Consider the following 21,447-nt stretch of genomic DNA (forward strand, 5'->3'; position numbering starts at 1 on the left):
TTTTTATAGAATGAAAATAGCATAGCAACTACGGTTTGTCCAACCATTAATTAATCATAATTGCAGAAATGACTTCTCTCATTTTTTATTTTTGTTTCTACAATTGCGATTTTTTCTCTGTTTCTGTAATGTGATTGGTTGGCACACCTATATGACAATATATCAATTTTTCTTGAAGATGGGAGTGCTATAGTAACTAGGAAGTTAGAACCAGTTTGAAGATTTCATTACCAAATACCAAATAGTAGCATAGCTCAAATATCTTCAGTAAAAGTTAGCAGAATCTATTTGGGATTTAATCTGTTATATGCTCTGGAATAGATTTCCAGTGATGGCAAACTTAAATGACGAAAATAGTTGAGGTCGAATTTCTTTCATTAAAGAGAATAACCTTCCCCTTCTACAAAGCCCAAATGAAGAAGGCTTGGGATCTCTTCTTTAACAAAGCCCAAGACCCATTACAACAGCACAACTCAAAACAATGATTTCAACTTTGCAAACGACAATAAAAAACCTGTCGTATAAATATCGACTCACATACTTACAATACTCCATTTCTGAAATTTTCAGACGTATATTTGTTCACTACTAAAGCTATCATAAAAGCACTCAGAATCTACAGCAGAGAAGACCAGATCTCCAACCCTTGTGTTTCCTAAAACTTGTCCTATCCGCTTTTGCCATTCGAACCGGGCTGCTATTCCAATCCGACTGTAATCTGCAAAGAGGAGATATAAGACATGGCTAATGAGATCACCGGTGAATAAACAACTAGGGGAGACCACATTTGATAGGAAGAGGATATTTACACTGGGAAAGCAAAAGATTTCCCGCTTGTTGTGCTGCCATCGGATCGATGAGAGAGACTTCCGGAAAAGGCTATTGGTCCAGAATAAGCGATCATGCTAGCTGCAGAGAAGCTTGTCTCCCCCATATCATGTTGTAACTGGTTAGCAACTGGAACGTCTCCAGAATCCTTTTTATCGTGGTTTGGAGCATTTGCCTCAGAAGCCTGGGGATCGTTTGTGGCTACTGGGCTTTTGTTGCTAGGAGACTGGACTGGGCCATCATCTGGGGGAATATCATCAGAATCCTCTTCCTTATGAATCAGGGATCCTTCATTTGTCGCAGGCCCACTATCAGAATACCCTGCATTGCTTACTAGGGATTGTTGCAGGGAATCATCTCTGTTGCTTGTGAACGGAACTTTCGCTTCCACAGCAGCTGGAAGATCTTCAGCATTTACATCTTCAGCGGACTGTTCCGTAACATCTTCAGTCACGCTGTTTCCAACTACCACCCCATCCGGGGACCTGAAGTGGAAAATAATGGTTCCATCGTCAACCTTTCTATTATATGCTAGGCGGTTAGCTTGAACATCTTTCCTCGTGCCTTCTGCTTTGGCTGATGATGCAGCAGGACATTCAGGTACTGCTTCTTGATCAAGAACCTGATAGGGGAAGTATAGCAAATATAATAATACATCACAAGATTATATGTCAATATGAAGTAGTTCATGCTACAGACAGAAAGGCAGGCGACTAGGAAGCAATACAATAAAACAATAATTGGTGACATATAGCAAAGTTCAGAGCAACCAATCAGCTAGTACAAAAATGGTGGGTGAAGCATAGTTGAGGAACAAAAACCTGGTCAGGCATATAACCAGAAGTTTCATTTGGAAGTTTCCTATCTGCAAGGGAGCCATTTGAAGAATTAGTCCCAGCCTTGGAAGCTCCATCAAAGCAAGCTCCGCTCGCCTCCACTGCATTCTCTAGGTAAGAATCTAGCTTTTTCTGAGAGATGAATTTCACTCTGTCATTTTCTTCTTTACTCCCACATTGATCACCAGTAATGCTCTTGGCATCCATTGATGGATCTTCCTTAGTCTCAAGATCAACATTGTCATTAGGAGGCAGGGGAGGCATACGACTTTCTATTTCATTTGAATCTTTCTCAAACCTCCCTTCATCAACACATATATCCTTCAACATCTGACAACCAATCTCTCTATAGCAAACCTCTGATACTGGTGGATCACATTCCAATACATTCTTATCAGTAAACAACGGAGATCTCGAATCTCTGGAATCTCTGGAATCCCTTCCATTACAGTCAGCTAACTCTTCAACTGTGTCAAAACTTTTACGGTCTGGACTTCCCTGCTCATTGTCCATATCACACGAGTCAGAAGACAATGAATCTGCATCCTTATCCAAACTGCTTACATGACGTGCTTGTCCATCTTTACTTCCCTTATCTGTGATTAGATGATGCGAGAGTCCATTTTGACCTTCCTTCCAAGGAGAATCCAACGTTCCATTTTCATCATCAACAAAGGAGTCATCCGCAACTTTAAAATTTGAACAGTCATCTCGATCTTTTGCCTCTAATTCTGTAATACTGGCATCAACTCTAGAATCATTTAACACATACCTTTCTTTACTTCCGAATGTCAGGGCATCAGTCTCCCCATCTACACATCTTGAATCAAACGTGGTTTCCTTCCAAGTTTCCTTCATGGTCATGATTCTTCAGCAGGTCAAGAATGCTGCCAAATGCATTTGGCAAAGGTTCAGAAAAATGCACGTACAGCTTCCGACGCTTATTTTTGTTTGAAATTTTAAGAATATAATAGTTGAGAGATAGTCAAATTGGTAAGGTAATACAAAACTGAATCGGTAATAGATGATAGATTGCTAAAAACATAGAGACCAGCATGCTATAATACGTAAGCTTTATATAAAGCAGCATTCAGAAACCAAGCATATAGATAATCACAGAAAAAAAGTCATCCCTATAACAGGAAAAAAAATTAAAACGATAATTACAAATTAAAATGGACCGATCTTATTCTCATAGTACCTTCTATAAGTTAAAATCTATCAAAGGCCATATAATTCTGGGATAAGGTTCACAAAGTTAAAGTATCATATGTTTGCAACTGCAAATAAAAGCTGCATCCAAGAATAATCCTAGAGCATATCCATAAACAATGAATGCTTCCTGGCCTTGATTGCTCTTAAGAGAGCAAAATTTAAAAAAAATTAACTAATGAAGACCTTAAAAACCACAAACTGATTACCTCTACTTTCCTTTTGCTGATGAACAACATTTTATTGATATCCAGACAAGGCTGCTAAGGTGTATATCTTCACCAATTCACCGGTTCTGTTATGGGAGAAATCTTTTTTTAAGTGTGAATCGCAAATGCAAATGCTACACATCGTGCTTATTTTAGATTAGAAGAAACAAAAGAAACAACAATTAGCAAATTTCTTTTACACAAATAAATAAATACTAGTAACCTATAAAAAATTGGGCAAAGACAGTAGACTTGAGCTTTGGAATCTTCCCATTGTCTAAAGGTGAAGAAGAGGACAAAGATAAAGTCTCCCACTTTTATCAAACATCCCAACAAATCTTTAACAGCTAAAATACACTCACTTTTTTTAATCTATATTTCAAGCTTCAAAGTCAAAAACCCCACTGCCCAACTACATAATTTGCCAGCTCCTCTGTATGACACATTCTCTAGCATTCAGATCTAAACAAGCCAAATCTCCTAAAACCCTCTCCCACTTAATTTTAAAAAATAATTCCCCAAATTCAAAATTTGAGAGGCTTGAGTATATTCCCTAATAACCAAAATCTCAATAAGAAATACCGAAATACTCAAATACCTATTTAATCGATTCACAAAAAAAGACTGCCAAAATCCCCTTTCGCTGGACCATTTCAGAAAGATGCTCAATAATTGAAAGAAGAAAGCAAAACAATCGAGAGAAAAAGGTGCGAAAAGAGACAATCATAACAGCCTAAATCAGCGGAAGAACAGTAAAAGAAGACATCCATCTCCAAAAGATTAAAAAAATACGATCTACCCCAAATCTACGAATACGCAATTTTAGCGTACAAAAATCACACAATACGAAATACAGCTTAACAATACTTTTTCAGAAACCTAAAATTCTGCCACAAATCCTCAAAGAACAAAATCAGAGAGGATTACCCTTTTTTCAGTATAGGTAGAAGCGGATAAAAAATGGTGGCGATATCTCAGCCGGCTAAACGACACAGCATGGAGGCGATTGAGCTGATTCACATACGTATGAATACGATAACAGACAAACGCATCCTTGGAAGAGGATTCTAGGGAGAGAGAGATGGCTGCGATGTATGGCGTTTTTAATATCAAGTGAAAAAGACAATCACTTCCAACACACATAGTCAACTTTCTCTCTCCTCGCATACATACAGATGGCGTGTATGTATCTAAATATTTGTGATTAATTATAGTAGTAAATTAATAACGGAAAATTGTACTCCTCCCGTCCCGGGCTACTCGCCCCTTTCCTTTTCGGCACGGAAATTAAGAAATGAGTGTATAGGAAAGTCAAAAATGACGGCTGTAGGTGAAAATTTTTACTAAAAAATGAAAGAGTGCAAGTAACTTGGGACTCCCAAAAAGGAATGAGTATATATTTATTTACCCTTTATTTCTTGAGCCAAGGCCCATTAAATCAGTACGGTGTCGTTTTGGAACCATGTGATAAGTTATTAAACGTAGATCCCTAGATTAAGAATAATTGTTTAGCTGATCCTGACAATGGAATCGTGATTGGGATAGAAATAGTGGGATATAATTGAATCTAGAGAGTGAATTTTTTATTTTATTTTATGTTATTTAGTCAAAGGTGAAAGCAAATCAAATTAATATGCATTCATTATAAATTTTACTTATAATTTGAAAACAAGAACATATGTTATTAAATGATACGATATGATAGAAATATCAAATTCATTACTCCATTAGTCTCTTCAATTTTATCACATTTTTCCATTACAGCTCATCTAATAAAATTTATCACATTTCACTTTTACTATTTTTAATTGTGGACCACATATTCTACTAACTCATTTCAACTCAAACTTTATTATAAAACTAATAGTATATAAAATTAGGATTCACTCTCCACTAACTTTTTCAACTCACTTTCCCTTAAATTTTTTAACATCCGTACCCGGTCAAAGTATGACAAAATTTAAGAGACGAAAGGAGTATAACACAACACAAATCACGCCAGGAAGGAACGGGTAAGGGATGCATTGGAGGTGCCCGTTCTCACGAGATGACACATGATATAAAGTGATAGCTACTAATAGGATTGCGAGTGTCAATTGATAATAGTAAAAACTGATGTGAGTACTACAAATCACGCCACTTTGTAAGATTATATCCAAAATTGTATTGTGTTTGATTCATGAAATTAAATTTCATGACTTAATCATTGATGGATAGTCATGTGATAGTTAGTCATAACCAACCTTCTCATACTAAATAATCTCACAACTTAATCCTAGATTATATTTAGCTACTATTTTATCTAGGAAAATGAACACCAACTAAGATGATTATAACAAAAACACAAACTAGTACATGCATGTTTGGTAGGCTTGTTAATTTAGCACAAGATAATTAACATGTACTTTAAAATAACTATCTCTTTTTTTTTGTTGTTAAATAATTCACCCTTTAGCGGGCTGAGTTAGGCTTTGATGGCCTAACATGGACCTATTTTATCTACCAAATAGCCAAATTAACCCATATAACTTATATATTTTCGTCTTATCTATACTATCAAACAAGGATTAAATATATTTTTTAAATTTGAACCGAGTAATTATATTCACATGCTTTTTTATAATAACAGAAGCTTTTAAATAAATATTTATACAAATTGACAATTTGGTATACTCCATTTGTTACTAATATTAATATATAAAATTATTAATTTGATGTCACATCATAGCACCACTTATGACTGGGAGCCTCTAAGAAACAAGGTTATTTAAACTTTAAAGTCTCCGGGCCTGGTAATTATTGTATTTTTCCTATCATTATATTACTATATTGTTATATAATATCACAATTGTGACACATAATTGAAAAATGACCTATACAACCTCAATCAAAACACGAAAGCTCGTATCCTTAGGTAAAGGGTTGAAAACGAATGTATTGCGAAACAATTTTATTTTTGTTCTAGCCCACTAATGAAATTCCATTTTAATGAAGGAGATTATATTTATTCCGAATGAGGGAGTGACGCACAAGGGTTATGCGTCGTTATTAATAAAACACACAACCCTTATGCGTCTTTGGGTAATGACGCATAAGGGTTATGCGTCGTTTAAAGACGCATAAGTATTATGCGTCTTACCCTAATGACGCATAACCCTTATGCGTCACGCTGGTAAGCATTCCCGCTTGTCACGCGGGTGACCCGGGTTCGATCCCCGACAACTGGTGACCCGGGTTCGATCCCCGACAACTCTTCATTTTTTTAAACGTATTATTCTAAACATTTATTTTTGGCAAAATCATAAAAATTGTGATATATTTTTCGTGAATGGAAGGATTAATAGGAGAACTAAAATCCGCTTACCAACGGTTAAGAAGAGGCTTTACAACTAAGTCTAAGTTCCTTAATTGATTACTACAAAATATTTTTCTAGTTTGCAATGTTAGAATATTTAATAAATGTTGTAAATAGTATCATCTCATATAAATTAGCTGGAAAACAAATTCATCTTGATCAACAATGATCTAAACGCCATTTTATGAGTAGAATTGCTTTTTATAGAGATGGGATCTTTTCTCTCATTTTTACAACTGTTGATAATATTATCATCGGACTTCATATGATATACCTAAAACATTATCATGAGAAAAACTGGCGTGACTAATTTTATTTTTCATCCTAAAGAATGAGGTAGAACATATAAGAATAATTAAAATGTAGTAACAAAATTTCTATATATTCTCATACCTCATTTTTTTATAATATATTCAATTACAATAAAAAGCACACCCCCACAATTCAAACTCAAGAAAACAAATCATTACATTATACCATAATTACTACTATGTGTTATCTTTAATAAAAACTGTTGGAAAATATTTGTTCACTATATTCACATATAAAAAAAGGTGAAGAGTAGTTAAATATGATTAAAAATTTATACTTTCTTTTTCTTATCCACTTTTGTAAGATAAATCTTGCATGAAAGAAAAAAAAAGAAACAAAGCATTACATTATACCGTCTGTTTGGAGACTGAAATACATGGCTTTTGATCCTCTGTTCATCATCTCCATCCCACAAAGTTAAACGATCATCAATTTCACATTCATGAAATACTATTTTAGGTGGCAAAATCATCTCCTCTCCACCACCTCTTCTCAGCACTTGCTTAAAATACCTTGTAAAAACCCTACAATTATCTTCCAACAAACCTTCATATCCCCTCTCCAGCTCCTTCAGCTCCTTAGTAGTAGAAGATAGATACAACCCCATACGTCTTCATTTGCATTTTCTTTAATACGCCAAATCAGGGTGGAATATCAATACGAAGTCATTATACAAATGAAATTATTTGAGACATGTTTGTAACAAAAGAAGCTTATGCGAAGTGTCTATCAAATTCGTAAAATAATTCCAATTAACTTCTTTAATTAATTCGTTTATATGAGTAATATCTATTTGCCAAAAATAAATGTTTAGAATAACTCATTTTTATCAAATACTAATCACTTACAAAAATGCACGGTTGTCGGGGATCGAACCCAGGTCACTTGCGCGACAGGCGGGAATGCTTACCAGCGTGACGCATAAAGGTTATGCGTCATTAAGGTAAGACGCATAATGCTTATGCTTCTTTGAACGACGCATAACCCTTGTGCGTCATTAACCAAAGACGCATAAGGGTTGCGCGTTTCATTAATAACGACGCATAACCCTTGTGCGTCACTCCCCCACTCGGAATAAATCTAATCTTCTTCATTAAAATGGAACTCCATTACTGGGCTAGAACAAAAATAGAAAGGACTCACATAGGAATTGCTTGTTTGTTAAGATTAGTACGAAAAAAATGTACTAGTACAAAATAATTGAAATTTGTCTTTGTGTGGGAGCGAAGTAGTTGAAATTTTATAATTGACTTTGACAAAATTAAATAATGACAAACGAATGACACATTCAGGGCGGTGGCGCACTATGCTTTATTTTCCATTTTTATGAAAAATATACTAGTATTTGATATTATAATGTATGGGACCACTAATATTCAGATTGTACTGATCACCATCTCCATTCACGTTTTATTTTATAAAATTGCAGATTCGGTCTTCAATTTTTATTTTGTTGTAATTTACATTCAATCAGCAGTCATTCGTTCGTTTTACATAAATTTTTTATAATGTAAAAATAAATTCAATCCATTAGATAGAAACCACAACCTCCAACCCTATTTACTAATTGCAGATGAAATAAAATGTGTAACAATATTAATATAAAGATTAATGATTAAAATAACTTGTCTATGTTACAATTGGTGGGGTTTTTGGTGTATGATAAAGGTTATTTCAAAATTACACTGCAATTGGTTCCGGATGGGTAGATTTGTATGAATGGCTAAGAATCAAATCCCACTATTGTCGTGTAGCTGCAACACCTTGAGAGGTGAGCTTCTGGTATTCAGTGGGTTAGGCCCTCCTCATAACAGGTCACTGCGTACTCTGATTTAACACCCCTCACAATACTGTCGGACTGAGACATGGGAGGCTCTTAGGGTTGGGTTTCAACCTTTTTGTGTGAAAGAAATATACACCGAACAAAATTATTGTGATGTTTGATATGACTTCGTTTATTTATTAAGGTCAAAAGCCTATAATTGCAACCGTCCATTTCTCTCCCTAAGGGCACCCGCAACGCGTCTCGCGGGTGTCCCTTATCTCGTCCCTCCGAGACGAGACGGGCGCGGGACGCGTTGCAGAGTCCCATCTCGTCCCCATCCCGCCGAGACACCCATCCCACCGAGACGGATGGCGAGCTGTCTCACCACGCGCCGGCGCCACGTGTGACACCCACTCGCCGGCCCGCAAGTGAGCTTCGTCACGCTGATGCAATAAATCGTTTTTAAAAAAAAATCGAATTTAATAAAAAAATTAAAACAAAAACGGTCATTTTCAATTATTTATTTATTTTTTATTTTTTATTCTATAAATACTCCTCTTTCATTCACACAAACACACATCTATTCTTCTCATATCATTTATATTTCCTCTCCAATTTCCATCTCAAATCATTTCTTTTATTCGTCTCCCAAAGTTAATCCATTTATGGATCCATTTGAGCAAATGTGTCGAACAATGGAAGAATCGCTTAAAGAAGATCGACGTAGGGTGGCGGAGGAAGTCGCGCCGCCACAAAGACGATCCCTGACTTACATCCATCGTAGCCGGGAGGAAGCTGCCGAAAGGTTAGTACTCGACTACTTCTGTGATAACCCGGTATGGGGAGATACCTACTTCCGTCGCCATTTCCGCATACGGAAACCGCTATTTCTCGACATCACAAATACATTGGCAGTCTAGGAAGAGTTCTTCCAAGAAAGGTTCGACACCGTTGGCCGTCCCAGCCACATGACACTGCAGTAATGTACTGTAGCAATCCGTCATCTTGCTACTGGACAAACGACGGATTTGTTCTACGAATACCTCCACATTGGAGAAAGCATTGGGAGAATATGTTTGATGCAATTCTGCAAAGGCGTCCGAGCAGCCTTCACCGATGAATTTCTCCGGAAGCCAAGCAATACAGATTGTCAGTTTCTGTTCCATCTTCATGAAGAAGTGCACGGATTCCCCGGGATGCTTGGCAGTGTCGATTGTATGCATTGGCAATGGAAGAATTGCCATGTGGCGTGGAGGAGGTCATACACGAGCGGACACAAAGGCACCCACCCCACCGTTATACTCGAGGCCGTTGCTGACTACCGACTATGGATTTGAGTCTTTGACAGGCGTACTTCGGGGTCCCCGGATCGAACAACGACGTCAACGTGCTCAACTAATCCGACCTCTTCGCCGAAGTTTTGAATGGTAAAGCGCCAGCCATCAATTTCATCGCTAACAACCGGCGATATAAAATGGGGTACTATCTTGCCGACGACATCTACCCGAAGTGGCCAACCTTCGTGAAGAAGTTCAACAGGCCGGTGAACAAAAAACAAGCTCTTTTTGCGCAGAAGCAGGAGGCTGCTCGAAGGGGGTAAAACAGCAAAGCCTAAATCCTTAAACTATGTAGAAGAGGTGGTTGTACAAACGATTCAGAAAATTATACATGCTAAAAATAAAAGGAATCAAAAGCATGGTCATCAAACTTCCAACAAGAAAAAGAACATGAAGGGTGGATCCGGATCTAAGAAATGTTGATGATAGTTACAACGTGGAATGTGAGGGGTATGAAGCGCCCCAAGAAGCAACCGTCAGTTGTAGACTTCATTAAACAAAAAAGAGTGGATGTCATCGGCCTCCTTGAAACAAAGATGGATGCCGACAGTATGAAGACCTTTATGGGAAAGTATTTTCCTTCATGGCAGTTTACACACAACCTTTCACAGCTCACAGGTGGAAGGATGCTTCTCATCTGGAATCCTCAAACTACAAAGGTTGACATTGTGAAAATAGAAAAGCAGGTTATTCACACAAGAATTAGGTGCACTCATACTTTGAATAAGTTCAACTATTCTATTGTTTACGGCCTCTACAATGACAAGGAACGAGACCAAATTTGGAGCTCGGTTATTGATTTATGTGGACAGGCGGATCCCTTCCTCATCAGTGGGGGGACTTCAACTGTGTCATGTCTCCGAAGGAAAGAACCGGGGGAACAAGACGCACACCGAATAAAGAATCCAAAGAGTTGATTGCTACATGTGCGTTGCTTGGACTGCAGGATGTTACAGCCACAGGCTGTGCGTTCACTTAGACGAATGGTCGGGTTTTTAGCAAGATTGATAGAATCATGGTGAACGAGGGATGGCACAACGCAGACTACCTCATCTCAGCTCGCTTTCCTCCACCGGGTGCTAGAATAGACCACTCATCGGCCATCGCTACCCGCTTTGGAGAATTGAGGTCCTTTCCTAAACCCTTCAAAATTTTCAAATTTTGGCTAACACATGCAGGTTTCGAGCCTGAAAGGTCACTGGAGGACTCCTATCCAAGAATGCAAGCAATTCGTTCTTATGGAAAGGGGCAAAGAATTTAAGAAGATTCTCAACTTTTGATAGATGAATAAAAAGTAAGGATATTTTAACAACAAAAAAGGGTAATGAAAAGGTTTATTTATATATTATTTTATTATTATTATTAATGAAAAGGAACAACTTTTGTATGTAGCATAACCTGTTCTCGTCTGGATTGGTTTTTGAGGTAAAGTATAACATAAAAAATCTGAAAATAAAAAAAAGTGTTAAAAATCTACTCTAGTTCCTTTTTACATAACTTCAAAAAACATTTGCATTCTAACGGCGGCGCCATCACCGCCATGCCTTGGTCGGACTGTTGGCCTGTAAATTCTACCCATTTCGCCCTCAGTTGAGCTTTCTCTCATTCTCTACGCTCCATAATTTCGGTCAAATTAAATCTTACGTGGCCAAATTAATTCTGACGTGGCAGTCCGATGCATTAAGCGTGTGATGTAGATTTACTATCCATTCAATGAAAACGATGCCATTTTAGATATCTGATATATTTAATGTAATGAATTACTCCTATATATGTAGTATAGTTTTCAGACAAGAAGTAAAATATCGATTGAGATAAAAAAAAAATACTACTCCATTTAATTTATTTTTTGGACTGAATGTCATTTTCATATCTCCCTCCTTTCGTTATCCCTTAACACTTTTTTTGTACTCTCTCCATTCTCAATCAAAACAGCTCAAATTGCTCGAAATATATGCACTTATTCAGCCACTAGCAACTGTACTGTAATTCTTTAACATTAGTATTATTTTTATCTTCTCCTTTTCATGGTCCCGATTGAAAATTATACTCCATTATTTTGTACTATTGCTTGCTCAATGACAAGAGAAAGGCTGTCCAAACCCTACTTGTAAACTTTGAAATGGTGTAAAATTAATCTTCTTGTTCCAAAAAAGAAAACTTTTGTATTGGGGGTGAAAATAGCAAAAAAAAAAACTCTATCGTTTCGCATTACCTTAAAAAAACACATGTAGATGCATGATTGCTTTTCTATATTAGAAGATAGGTTGTTGCAAATGCAGACTTTGTATTTTCTATCCCATACTACAAATGTTTCATCTTTCAAAAGTTCTTAGCTTTATTACACTGGAACCTACCACTTGTGGTTAATTTGTGCATTTTTTTTCTTGGCAGTCTTAGCTTAAAGAAATAAAATTATCTTCTCCATAATGACAACATGAATTTTGTGTCGGAATCGTATATGGTCAAACCTGTTTGATCGGGTTGTACGAGTGAAAAAAAAATTGATTTTGATAAATAAAATGGTATATGATTGATATACGTTCCTAGCAGATGGTCGTAACATATTTGGTTTTTCTAAATCAATTCCGGTATAATATCGATGTACGTTCTGAGTAGATGATTGTGACATATTCAGTTTCTCTAAATCATTTCTTGGTGAGTGAAAAATAGTGGTTTAAAGTTTGTCCCATTAAAATAGAGCTGTGTGATTAATCCTACATTGATTAATACTCCGTAAATCTTTATTAATTAAGTATTTATTTAAGAAGGTTCACCATTGATAATTATGTGCACAAATAATGTGTTATAAATAAGGCAGTCATGTCTTTGCATCAACACATGTTTTTTATTAACATACAACTATACAAGGCTACAAAAATGCTTTCTACATTCATTGTCAAACCTATGTCATCACTACTTTGAGTTCGTCGGAGCTCGTATAATTTGTGATGTTTGCTACCTAAGAGACGAAGCCGTTTTATATTTGTAGACTACTCATGAACACATAGCACTAAAAAGGCGTGAAACTTTACAACTTACATCGTATTGATATGTGGTGTTTACTACTTAAGAGACGAAGCCGTTTTATATTCGTAGACTACTCATAAACACATGGCACTATCAAGGCGTGAAACTTTACAACTTACATCTCACTTGTATATATATGTATCCACTCACTCATTTAAGCTCAAAGCTATTTCGAAAATATACGTGGGTCGAGCACCACCCATCTAGTGCCAAAAAAAGTAAAAAAATGTGATGGATTCCACTTTCATTTTGTTGGCTCTATTATTGTCAAAATATTAAAATTAAAAAAGAAAGGGAATTATTTGCTCATATCTCCGTTAAAAAAATCACATATGTCTAATAAATGCACCTATTACCTCAAAAAATGTACACTAATCATATAATAAATGGATATCTTACCATAAACGATAGTCTTTTTTTATTTGAATTTATTTTTACTTTTAAAAATAATCTTTTCATGAAAATTCCCAATAATATTGGAAATTGGGATTCTATATAGGCAGTGGCATGTTTAGTTAAAACTCAACTTCCAAAAGAAATAAATCGGCAGGGGCCCAAGTTTAATAAAGGTGATTATAACAATTTTATCGGCCCATTCAGAGTTTACGGATATGGGTCATATCAAGATTCATTAAATGGATCACTTATAAATTCAGACAAAATATTTTGCCCTCTTTTAAGAGGCTTGAAACTTTATTTATGTCAAACACACAAAAGAAAAAGACTAAGATTCTAAGATATTTTTGATCCATTAGTTATTTGTACACTTAATATATTACAACTTGAAAAAAATATGCACTTCACCATGAGCCCAAAAATCGGCCCACAAGACATTTTTTATTCATCCAAAACTAAAAGATTTCTTAATTCGAAAAAGAGATATTGGTCTTTAAAAATCATGAACTTTGCTCAAATTTTGATATTTCCCATGAACTTTAAAATTAGTTTAAAAATTCATAAACTTTACATTTTATTTGTTATTTCCCATGGCGGGTCAATCAACATATCCAACCAACTTCCGTGCATTTTTTTTATCCTACTTGACACTAATAAATCAATTTGATTTTCTACATAGCTTTTTATCTTACTTGTCACGAACTTAAAAAGTAATCTAAAATATTATAAACATTTCACGATTGCCATGTATAATAAGATTTTTGCTGAAGATTTCTTATTTAGGTTGCCATGGGAAATAACAAACAAAATGTAAAGTTTGTAGTAATTTTTTAGACCAATTCTAAAGTTTATGGTAAATACCAAAATTTGAGCAAAGTTCATGATATTAGGGACCAATATCATGAGCCCAAAAATCGGCCCACAAGACATTTTTTATTCATCCAAAACTAAAAGATTTCTTAATTCGAAAAAGAGATATTGGTCTTTAAAAATCATGAACTTTGCTCAAATTTTGATATTTCCCATGAACTTTAAAATTAGTTTAAAAATTCATAAACTTTACATTTTATTTGTTATTTCCCATGGCGGGTCAATCAACATATCCAACCAACTTCCGTGCATTTTTTTTATCCTACTTGACACTAATAAATCAATTTGATTTTCTACATAGCTTTTTATCTTACTTGTCACGAACTTAAAAAGTAATCTAAAATATTATAAACATTTCACGATTGCCATGTATAATAAGATTTTTGCTGAAGATTTCTTATTTAGGTTGCCATGGGAAATAACAAACAAAATGTAAAGTTTGTAGTAATTTTTTAGACCAATTCTAAAGTTTATGGTAAATACCAAAATTTGAGCAAAGTTCATGATATTAGGGACCAATATCCCTTCGAAGAACATTAAATAAGAGTATATATATCAACGAATATATAATAAATTAAATACTTTAACAAAAACATAAATTTGTCTTTGCCATAAGAATAAAAATAATCGTCAATAGATTTCCATTGATGTATCTTACAAATAAACTTTTTGAGGACTTCCATAATAAATTTTGCTTGTAGTGACCAACAAATCAAAGTAGCGATAATAAATTAAAGGATTCTCAATCAAAACTCCATCTTTCATATAAATTAAAATTAAATTAAAATACGTGAAAACACTAAAATTAGTTGTATTATTTTAGATTTTAATTAAAAAAATTCAATACAATTAAGGTGTGTACATCAATTTATTTAATTCTTGATTTTTTACTTTTTGGGCTTGATCCCTTCTTGATTCTTTCCTCGATCTCCCTTTGATGCCTTCATTCTTGATTGCTTTATTACAACAATCTTAGTTTCCCCTTTAATATTTCATCTCTTTTTTTTCTAGTTGTTTTGCTACCTATATTTCCATTTTGGATTGATTCTTCGAAAAGCAAGCATCATGAAAAGTTGGTTTAATGAATGGTTAGTTCGTTAGTTAGGTGGCATTAAAATTGAGCAATCATCTTTTTATGTTGCTATATATAATTAAGCAAAGGTGATTAGTCAATTATCTCTCTCTCCATCTCTTACCATGTAGGAGTACTACTATTGATAATGGTAGAGTAGAGAAATTACTAACCAAACAAATATTCATGAAGTTTTCAGATATAACATTTAATCACTGCCGAATTGTTTGGTAGGTGGCGAAAACACACGTGATTTTTTGCCTCAAATATCAGTCTTATTTTATACTCCTTCATTAAGTATAACCTTATGGTTTGATCAAAATATTTGCCCTACTATTGATTCTAATTCATTATTCACTCCCAATAAAGAAAAAAATAAACATTTAAATTAAAAATGAAACCTAATTAAACAGACTGTAGAGTTTAGAAAAACTACCAATAGACAACAACAGAAGCTGATCGGCCTTTTTGGGCTCATAAAGAATGACCTTTTAATTATATTTTTAACTAAACACGTAATTTAATTTGGTTATAGCACTTTGGAGAATAAATAAATTTGTTAAACCAATAGAAGTAAAGGTCATATGTTAGAACAGTGAACTTTTAAAATTATTTTGCTATGCTTTTAATTTATTAGTAAATTTTAATTTCAGATTAGTATTTTTAGTATATTAAAAAAAACCTATTTTGCAAGCTTGCATTTCTCTATAATTAACACATTTTGTAAAATTGTTGACTAAAATTAAATATTGTAGATAGCAATAATCATGAGAAAATACTAGTATTATGAAGATATTAATATTAAACTAGCTTTCATTTGCTTGTTACAAAAATATAATAAAATACCTAATCACAAATTTAATTATCAAAGAATATAGAAACATAAAAAAAAGAATGCGCCGCTTTTATTTGTATACTACGGTACATAAAACTAAATGAAGAATAAAAAGAAGAAGAAGCAATAAGAAAGTGTAAAACGACGCCGTTCCTTTGCAAGTAGAGGATCCAATCCCCTAAAAAACACCTTACATTAGTAAATTAAATAAAGGAGATCAAAATATCTGAAGTCGGTGAGTGAATCCAGCATATATATTAACTAAATATCTAACTAATTCATATCCCATCATGCAGTTTTCTGGGGAGACAAAAAAGAAACACACCCAATATCAAAAATACAATTAAATATTACTCCCCCACCTTTGCAAATTATATTCAACAAACGTAGTATGAGTAATACTAATTTCTTTATTTATTATTTTACGTATTTTTAAAAGTCTGGATATCTTTTTATTTTCACTGACTAAAATTAAATGACCGTACATTATCCCAATCCCATTTCGTCTCATCAAAAAAGGACTAACAAATCATAGTTATGATACACAAGAAGGTAACAAAGAAAGGGAAAAAAACACATTTGTTCAAATTTTTGTGCTTTAATATCCAAAATTCGAAAAATGATCAAAATTTCAGGAAAAAAAAGAAGCAAAGTCTGTCCCCACCCACATAAACTAAAATATAGTAATAATCTCTTCAATCCCTCCTAGCTTTAGTCTTTACACACCAAGTTGTATTGTATCAGTTTCATAGCAATTGTGGGCTAGTCTTCTTCTCGTGGTCCTGAGGCCATCTACAACGTTGTTCCTATACCGTTCCTAAACCGTTCCTTAAGCTACTATTTGCGGGCCCTATTGTACTTTTTTACTCCATTCCTTAACTAAGGAACGGAACCTGCAACCCTCCGTTCCTTAACCGTTCCTTAACTGTTCCTTAAATTACTATTCATTCAATTTCATTTTTTATTTTTATTTCCAACTCAATTCAATTAAAACAAACACACTTTAATAAAAAACAAACACACTTTATTAAAAAACACACAACATTAAAACAAAGTTACAACTTAAACTTAAAGTGATTGTTCCAATACGATGGATGTACGTACGGGAGCGTCGTTGGGGCGGCGCGGCTTCTTCCGCCTTCCGTCGTCGATCTTCTTCAAGTGATTATTCCAATATTTGACGCATTTGTTCAGAAGGATCTATTAGTTTGATTAAATTTGGGAGAAGAAAAACATAGTTGATTTGAGATGAAAATTGGGGTGGAAACAGAGAGGATTTGAGAGGAATAGATGTGTGTTTGTGAGTGAAATGAGTATGAAATAGGAGTATTTATAGAGTAAATAAATTAAAAATAAATAAATAAATAAATAACGGCAAAAAAAACGGTAACAATACCGTTGCAAAAAATTTTTTTTATATTAAATTCGAATTTTTTTTAAAAAAAATGAATTATTGCGTCACCGTGACGACGCCCACTCGCGGGGCAGCGAGTGGGCGTCACGCGTCGAATGGGAGACCGCCACGTCGCCTCGGCGCGTGGCGGAACGTGTCGTGCCGCGTCTCGCGGGAACGGCACCCGGCACGGAATGGCGACGACACGGGCGGCTGCAACGCGTGCCGCCGCGGTTCCGTTCCTCCGGAACGAAATAAGGCACCGCAACGCGTGGCGGGTGCTCTCACACACACACACCCACTTGAGCATTATTCACTGTGACTGTGTACTTGCAGTGTGTGTGTAAACATTCAAATACATAGAGAGAGAATGATTTTTCATATCGTGTGATAATTGACTTCACCAAGATTTTCTGAAACAAAAAAATTGAGAATTGATGGAGTACGTACTAAACAAGCCCAACAGCAGTAAAGCCCATCAGCCTAAAGCCCAAGAAAGAGTATCAGTTCGGCATGACTAAAGAGTATCAGTTCGGCAATGACCAAAGAGTTCGGCCCCAGCCTACAGCTCGGTAAAAGCCAACCAATCAAACTCTGCTCTCAGGTCGGCATCAAGCTCTACTCTCAGATCGGCAAAAGCTGCTCGGCAATAATTCAGCAGTTCGGTCTCAGTATTCGACCGAACTAGGAGATGGTGGACTCATGCAGGATTTCCACCTCCACTACACCCACGATCTATTTAGTGGTGTCAAGCAGTCATTAACTCATGCAGGATAGTGGACCCATGCAAGATCGCCACGATCTCCACGACATCCACTACCTAGTAAATGGTGCTGCATGCCACGATCTGGTTCAATGTATAAATAGAACCTAGATCAGATAGATAGGGTTAGACTCTCTCGCTTTCTAGAGATCAAATACAAAATAGCAAGTCTGTATTGTAAGCTGTAGAAAACAGATCAAGCAATACAACTCTGCCCTCATTTCTTCCCGTGGACGTAGATTTACCTCAGTAAATCGAACCACGTAAAATCTCTGTGTCGTGATCTGCATCTTCCTGCATTCATCACCATCAAAAATTCGCCGATTCATCACTGGCGCCGTCTGTGGGAAACAGAGAACCAAATTTGTGATAAAGTGAATTTTTGACCCTTTTTTCACTCCAAAAAAATGCATACCAGATCACATACTACCCGTAATACCGTTCGTGATAACCGTGAGGAAGCTAGTCCAGCTCGCAGGTCTGAAAAACGGCCTCGGGAGACATCTACCTCCGGTTCTCACGAAGAAGGAACAAGCCACTCCAGGAGTCATCGCACCGAGTCTTCCCAGCAGCCTGATTTAAATGAAGCTGTCAAGATGTTCTTGGCCGAGAAGCAGGAGGAGTTCTTAACCTTCCTGCAGAAGAGCCAACAGCCGGAGAAGACAACGGCGGATTCTCCCTCCTCATCCAGACATGAAAGTCACTACCGCAGTAGTGACGTGTCTTCCAGGAGAAAGAATCCTCAACCCCGACATGTTCCTGTTCCTCCTCGGTACCGGAACCACAGGAGAACTCCATCTCCTCCGTACCGAAGAGATATCGGGTTCGCCATGTACGGAGCATTAAAGACTCCGTTCTCGGACGATATCACCCGAACTCCTTTGCCGCGGAACTACCGGACACCGTCAATGACTTATGACGGGCTAGTGGATCCTCATGACTTCTTGGGACGCTATCAATATAACATGGCGAACCAGGGTCTCAATGAGGTCCATATGTGCAAGCTGTTCCCCGAGCTGCTTATCGGGAACGCCAGAAGGTGGTTCGACAGCCTTCCTCAAGGCAGCATTAGATCCTACCGAGATCTAATGGATGCTTTCCACAGGAGGTTCTTTCAGAAAGCGGAAGTCCGAATCACTTCGGCTCAGCTGCTTTCCATTCGTCAAGGTCGCGACGAAAAAATCAGCGACTTTATGACAAGATTCCACAAGGAATGCCTGCAAGTAGACGATCTCAACGATCTGCTTGTCATCTCGGCATTCCAAAATGGAATCCTGCCCGGAGCTCTCTACAGGAAGCTCGTTGAGTGCGGTCCGCAGACAGCTCAGGAAATGTGGGACATTGTGGACCAGTACTCCCGGGCCGATGAGGCAGACCGTCGCAAACGGTCGTTAGACAGCTCATCGTCCCGAGGAGACAGAAGGAAGCCCGATCATAGCGATCAGGGGCATCCTCGCCGGACTCCATTTGAAAGAATTCAAAGGGCTCCGGTGCAAGACAGATTGGGACCCCGTCTCAATCCCGAGAAGCCGCCCGCTCAGTTCGTACCGCTGAACAAGTCAAGAACGGAAATTTTCGAACTACATTCCGATATGTTCGAAAGACCAAAGCGGATGACGAAATCAGCCGTGCGGCGACCTCAGGATCAATATTGCTCCTTCCATCAAACCCACGGTCACGATACCGAGGAGTGCCGAAATTTGGCTGCAGGTATTGATGTTCTTGTGAAAACAGGAACGTTAAAAAAATACCAAAGCAAGCAGCCGAAAAAGAACAAAAGACAGAGAGGTGCGAACTGCAATCCTCAGGATCCGAAAAGGCATGAGGATCCCGAAGACGACGACGAGCCGCAATATGATGGAGTAATCCTGACTATTGATGCTCTCCCTGCCAGGAAGACTAAGTCGTCCCTAAAAGCAGAACGCAGAGGTTCCAATCAAGAGGAGCCAACACATAAAAGGCTGAAGAAAGACGAAGTGATTACATTTTCAGATGCCGATCCCGTCCCAGCCATCTCTCCTCATCAAGACGCTATTGTCATTCAAGCCGGAGTGGCAAACAAACTGATCCACAGAGTATTTGTGGATACAGGAGCGTCAGTCAGCATTCTTTTTAAAGAATGTTTCGATAAAATGGAAGTGGATCCAGCTCGGCTCAGTCCGGCTCCACTTCCTCTGAAAAGTTTCGCCCAGGAGGACACCCGCCCTGAAGGTATTATCAGCCTTCCGATCACGGTGGGAAAAGCGCCTACAAGCTCCAATACGATGATCGAGTTCTTTGTGGTGAAAGCTCGGTCCCCGTACAACATCATCCTGGGGAGAGACTGGCTCAACACAGTTCGGGCCGTTTGCTCTACTTATCACCTCACCATCAAGATCCCCACTAAAGGTGGGATAGCGGTCATCCGAGGTGATCAAAAGAGAGCAAAAGAATGTCTGCAGATTGCGCTTAAAAGTGCCGAACAATCAGTTCGACACCATCAAGCATAGCAATCACAGCAACCGGAGTCAGAGGCAAGCGAGATGACCGAAGTCACTTCAGAGCCGAACTCAATGACCGTTCAGTTATACGAAGATGATCCATCCAGAACGGTCAAGATCGGCTTCGCAGGAACGCCTCTACTCCGGGAAAAGACCATTCAGCTCCTCAAGGAGTACAAAGATGTCTTTGCATGGTCTCCGTTGGACATGACCGGAGTGCCCCCCGAGGTAATCACTCATCGGTTAAATATTGATCCTTCAATCCGGCCAGTAAAACAGAAGCAAAGACTCTTTGCGGCAGAAAGAAGCCAAGTCATCCATGACGAAGTCCGCCAATTGCTAAAAGCGGATGTACTATTCGAGGTGAAATATCCTTCTTGGGTGGCCAATCCTGTGATGATCAAGAAAAAAGAAGGAGGATGGCGGATGTGCATAGATTTTACCGATCTAAACAAGCACTGTCCTAAAGATTGCTATCCCCTTCCGAATATAGATAAAAAAGTAGAAGCTTTGATCGGCTTCGAAATTTTCTGTTTTCTTGATTTATACAAAGGATATCACCAAGTGTTGATGGATGAGAGTGACGCTCCGAAAACAGCTTTCATTACCGATTTCGGCATTTTCGCTTATAAAAAGATGCCATTCGGTTTAAAGAATGCCGGAGCCACTTATCAAAGGATGGTAGACAAGCTTTTTCGGCACCTAATCGGAAAACAGGTTGAAGTGTATGTCGACGACATAGTTGTCAAAAGCA

At 37.1% G+C, this 21,447-nt stretch overlaps 1 protein-coding gene across 5 annotated transcripts; it reads right to left on the reverse strand.

Moving 5' to 3' along the window:
• Positions 1–357: 357 nt before the first annotated feature.
• On the reverse strand, positions 358–4,237 carry LOC121798014 (dentin sialophosphoprotein-like). Of its 5 annotated transcripts, none has more exons than XM_042196826.1 (5): positions 4,013–4,237; positions 3,086–3,171; positions 1,650–2,551; positions 810–1,450; positions 358–718 (listed from the first exon to the last, which is right to left on the reverse strand). In XM_042196826.1, the coding sequence occupies exons 3-5, from the start codon at positions 2,526–2,528 to the stop codon at positions 610–612; spliced, it is 1,629 nt and encodes a 542-aa protein (XP_042052760.1). In that variant the 5' UTR covers positions 2,529–2,551; positions 3,086–3,171; positions 4,013–4,237; the 3' UTR covers positions 358–609. The 5 variants fall into 5 exon arrangements, with proteins under 5 accessions (XP_042052760.1, XP_042052763.1, XP_042052762.1 ...); XM_042196829.1 differs by lacking the exon at positions 4,013–4,237 and adding an exon at positions 3,684–3,978; XM_042196828.1 differs by lacking the exon at positions 4,013–4,237 and adding an exon at positions 3,309–3,660.
• Between the last annotated feature and the right edge of the window lie 17,210 nt (positions 4,238–21,447).

The sequence above is a fragment of the Salvia splendens genome, chromosome 4, assembly GCF_004379255.2.
Source record: "Salvia splendens isolate huo1 chromosome 4, SspV2, whole genome shotgun sequence".
Classification (NCBI taxonomy): Eukaryota; Viridiplantae; Streptophyta; class Magnoliopsida; order Lamiales; family Lamiaceae; genus Salvia; species Salvia splendens.

Excerpts from the sequence above, each read along its gene's own strand:
- LOC121798014 (XM_042196830.1), bottom strand. The coding sequence starts at position 2,528 with ATGACCATGAAGGAAACTTGGAAGGAAACCACGTTTGATTCAAGATGT. Across the intron at positions 1,451-1,649 it reads CTGGTTATATGCCTGACCAG|GTTCTTGATCAAGAAGCAGT; the intron begins GTTTTTGTTCCT and ends TTCCCCTATCAG. Across the intron at positions 719-809 it reads AAATCTTTTGCTTTCCCAGT|ATTACAGTCGGATTGGAATA; the intron begins GTAAATATCCTC and ends TCCTCTTTGCAG.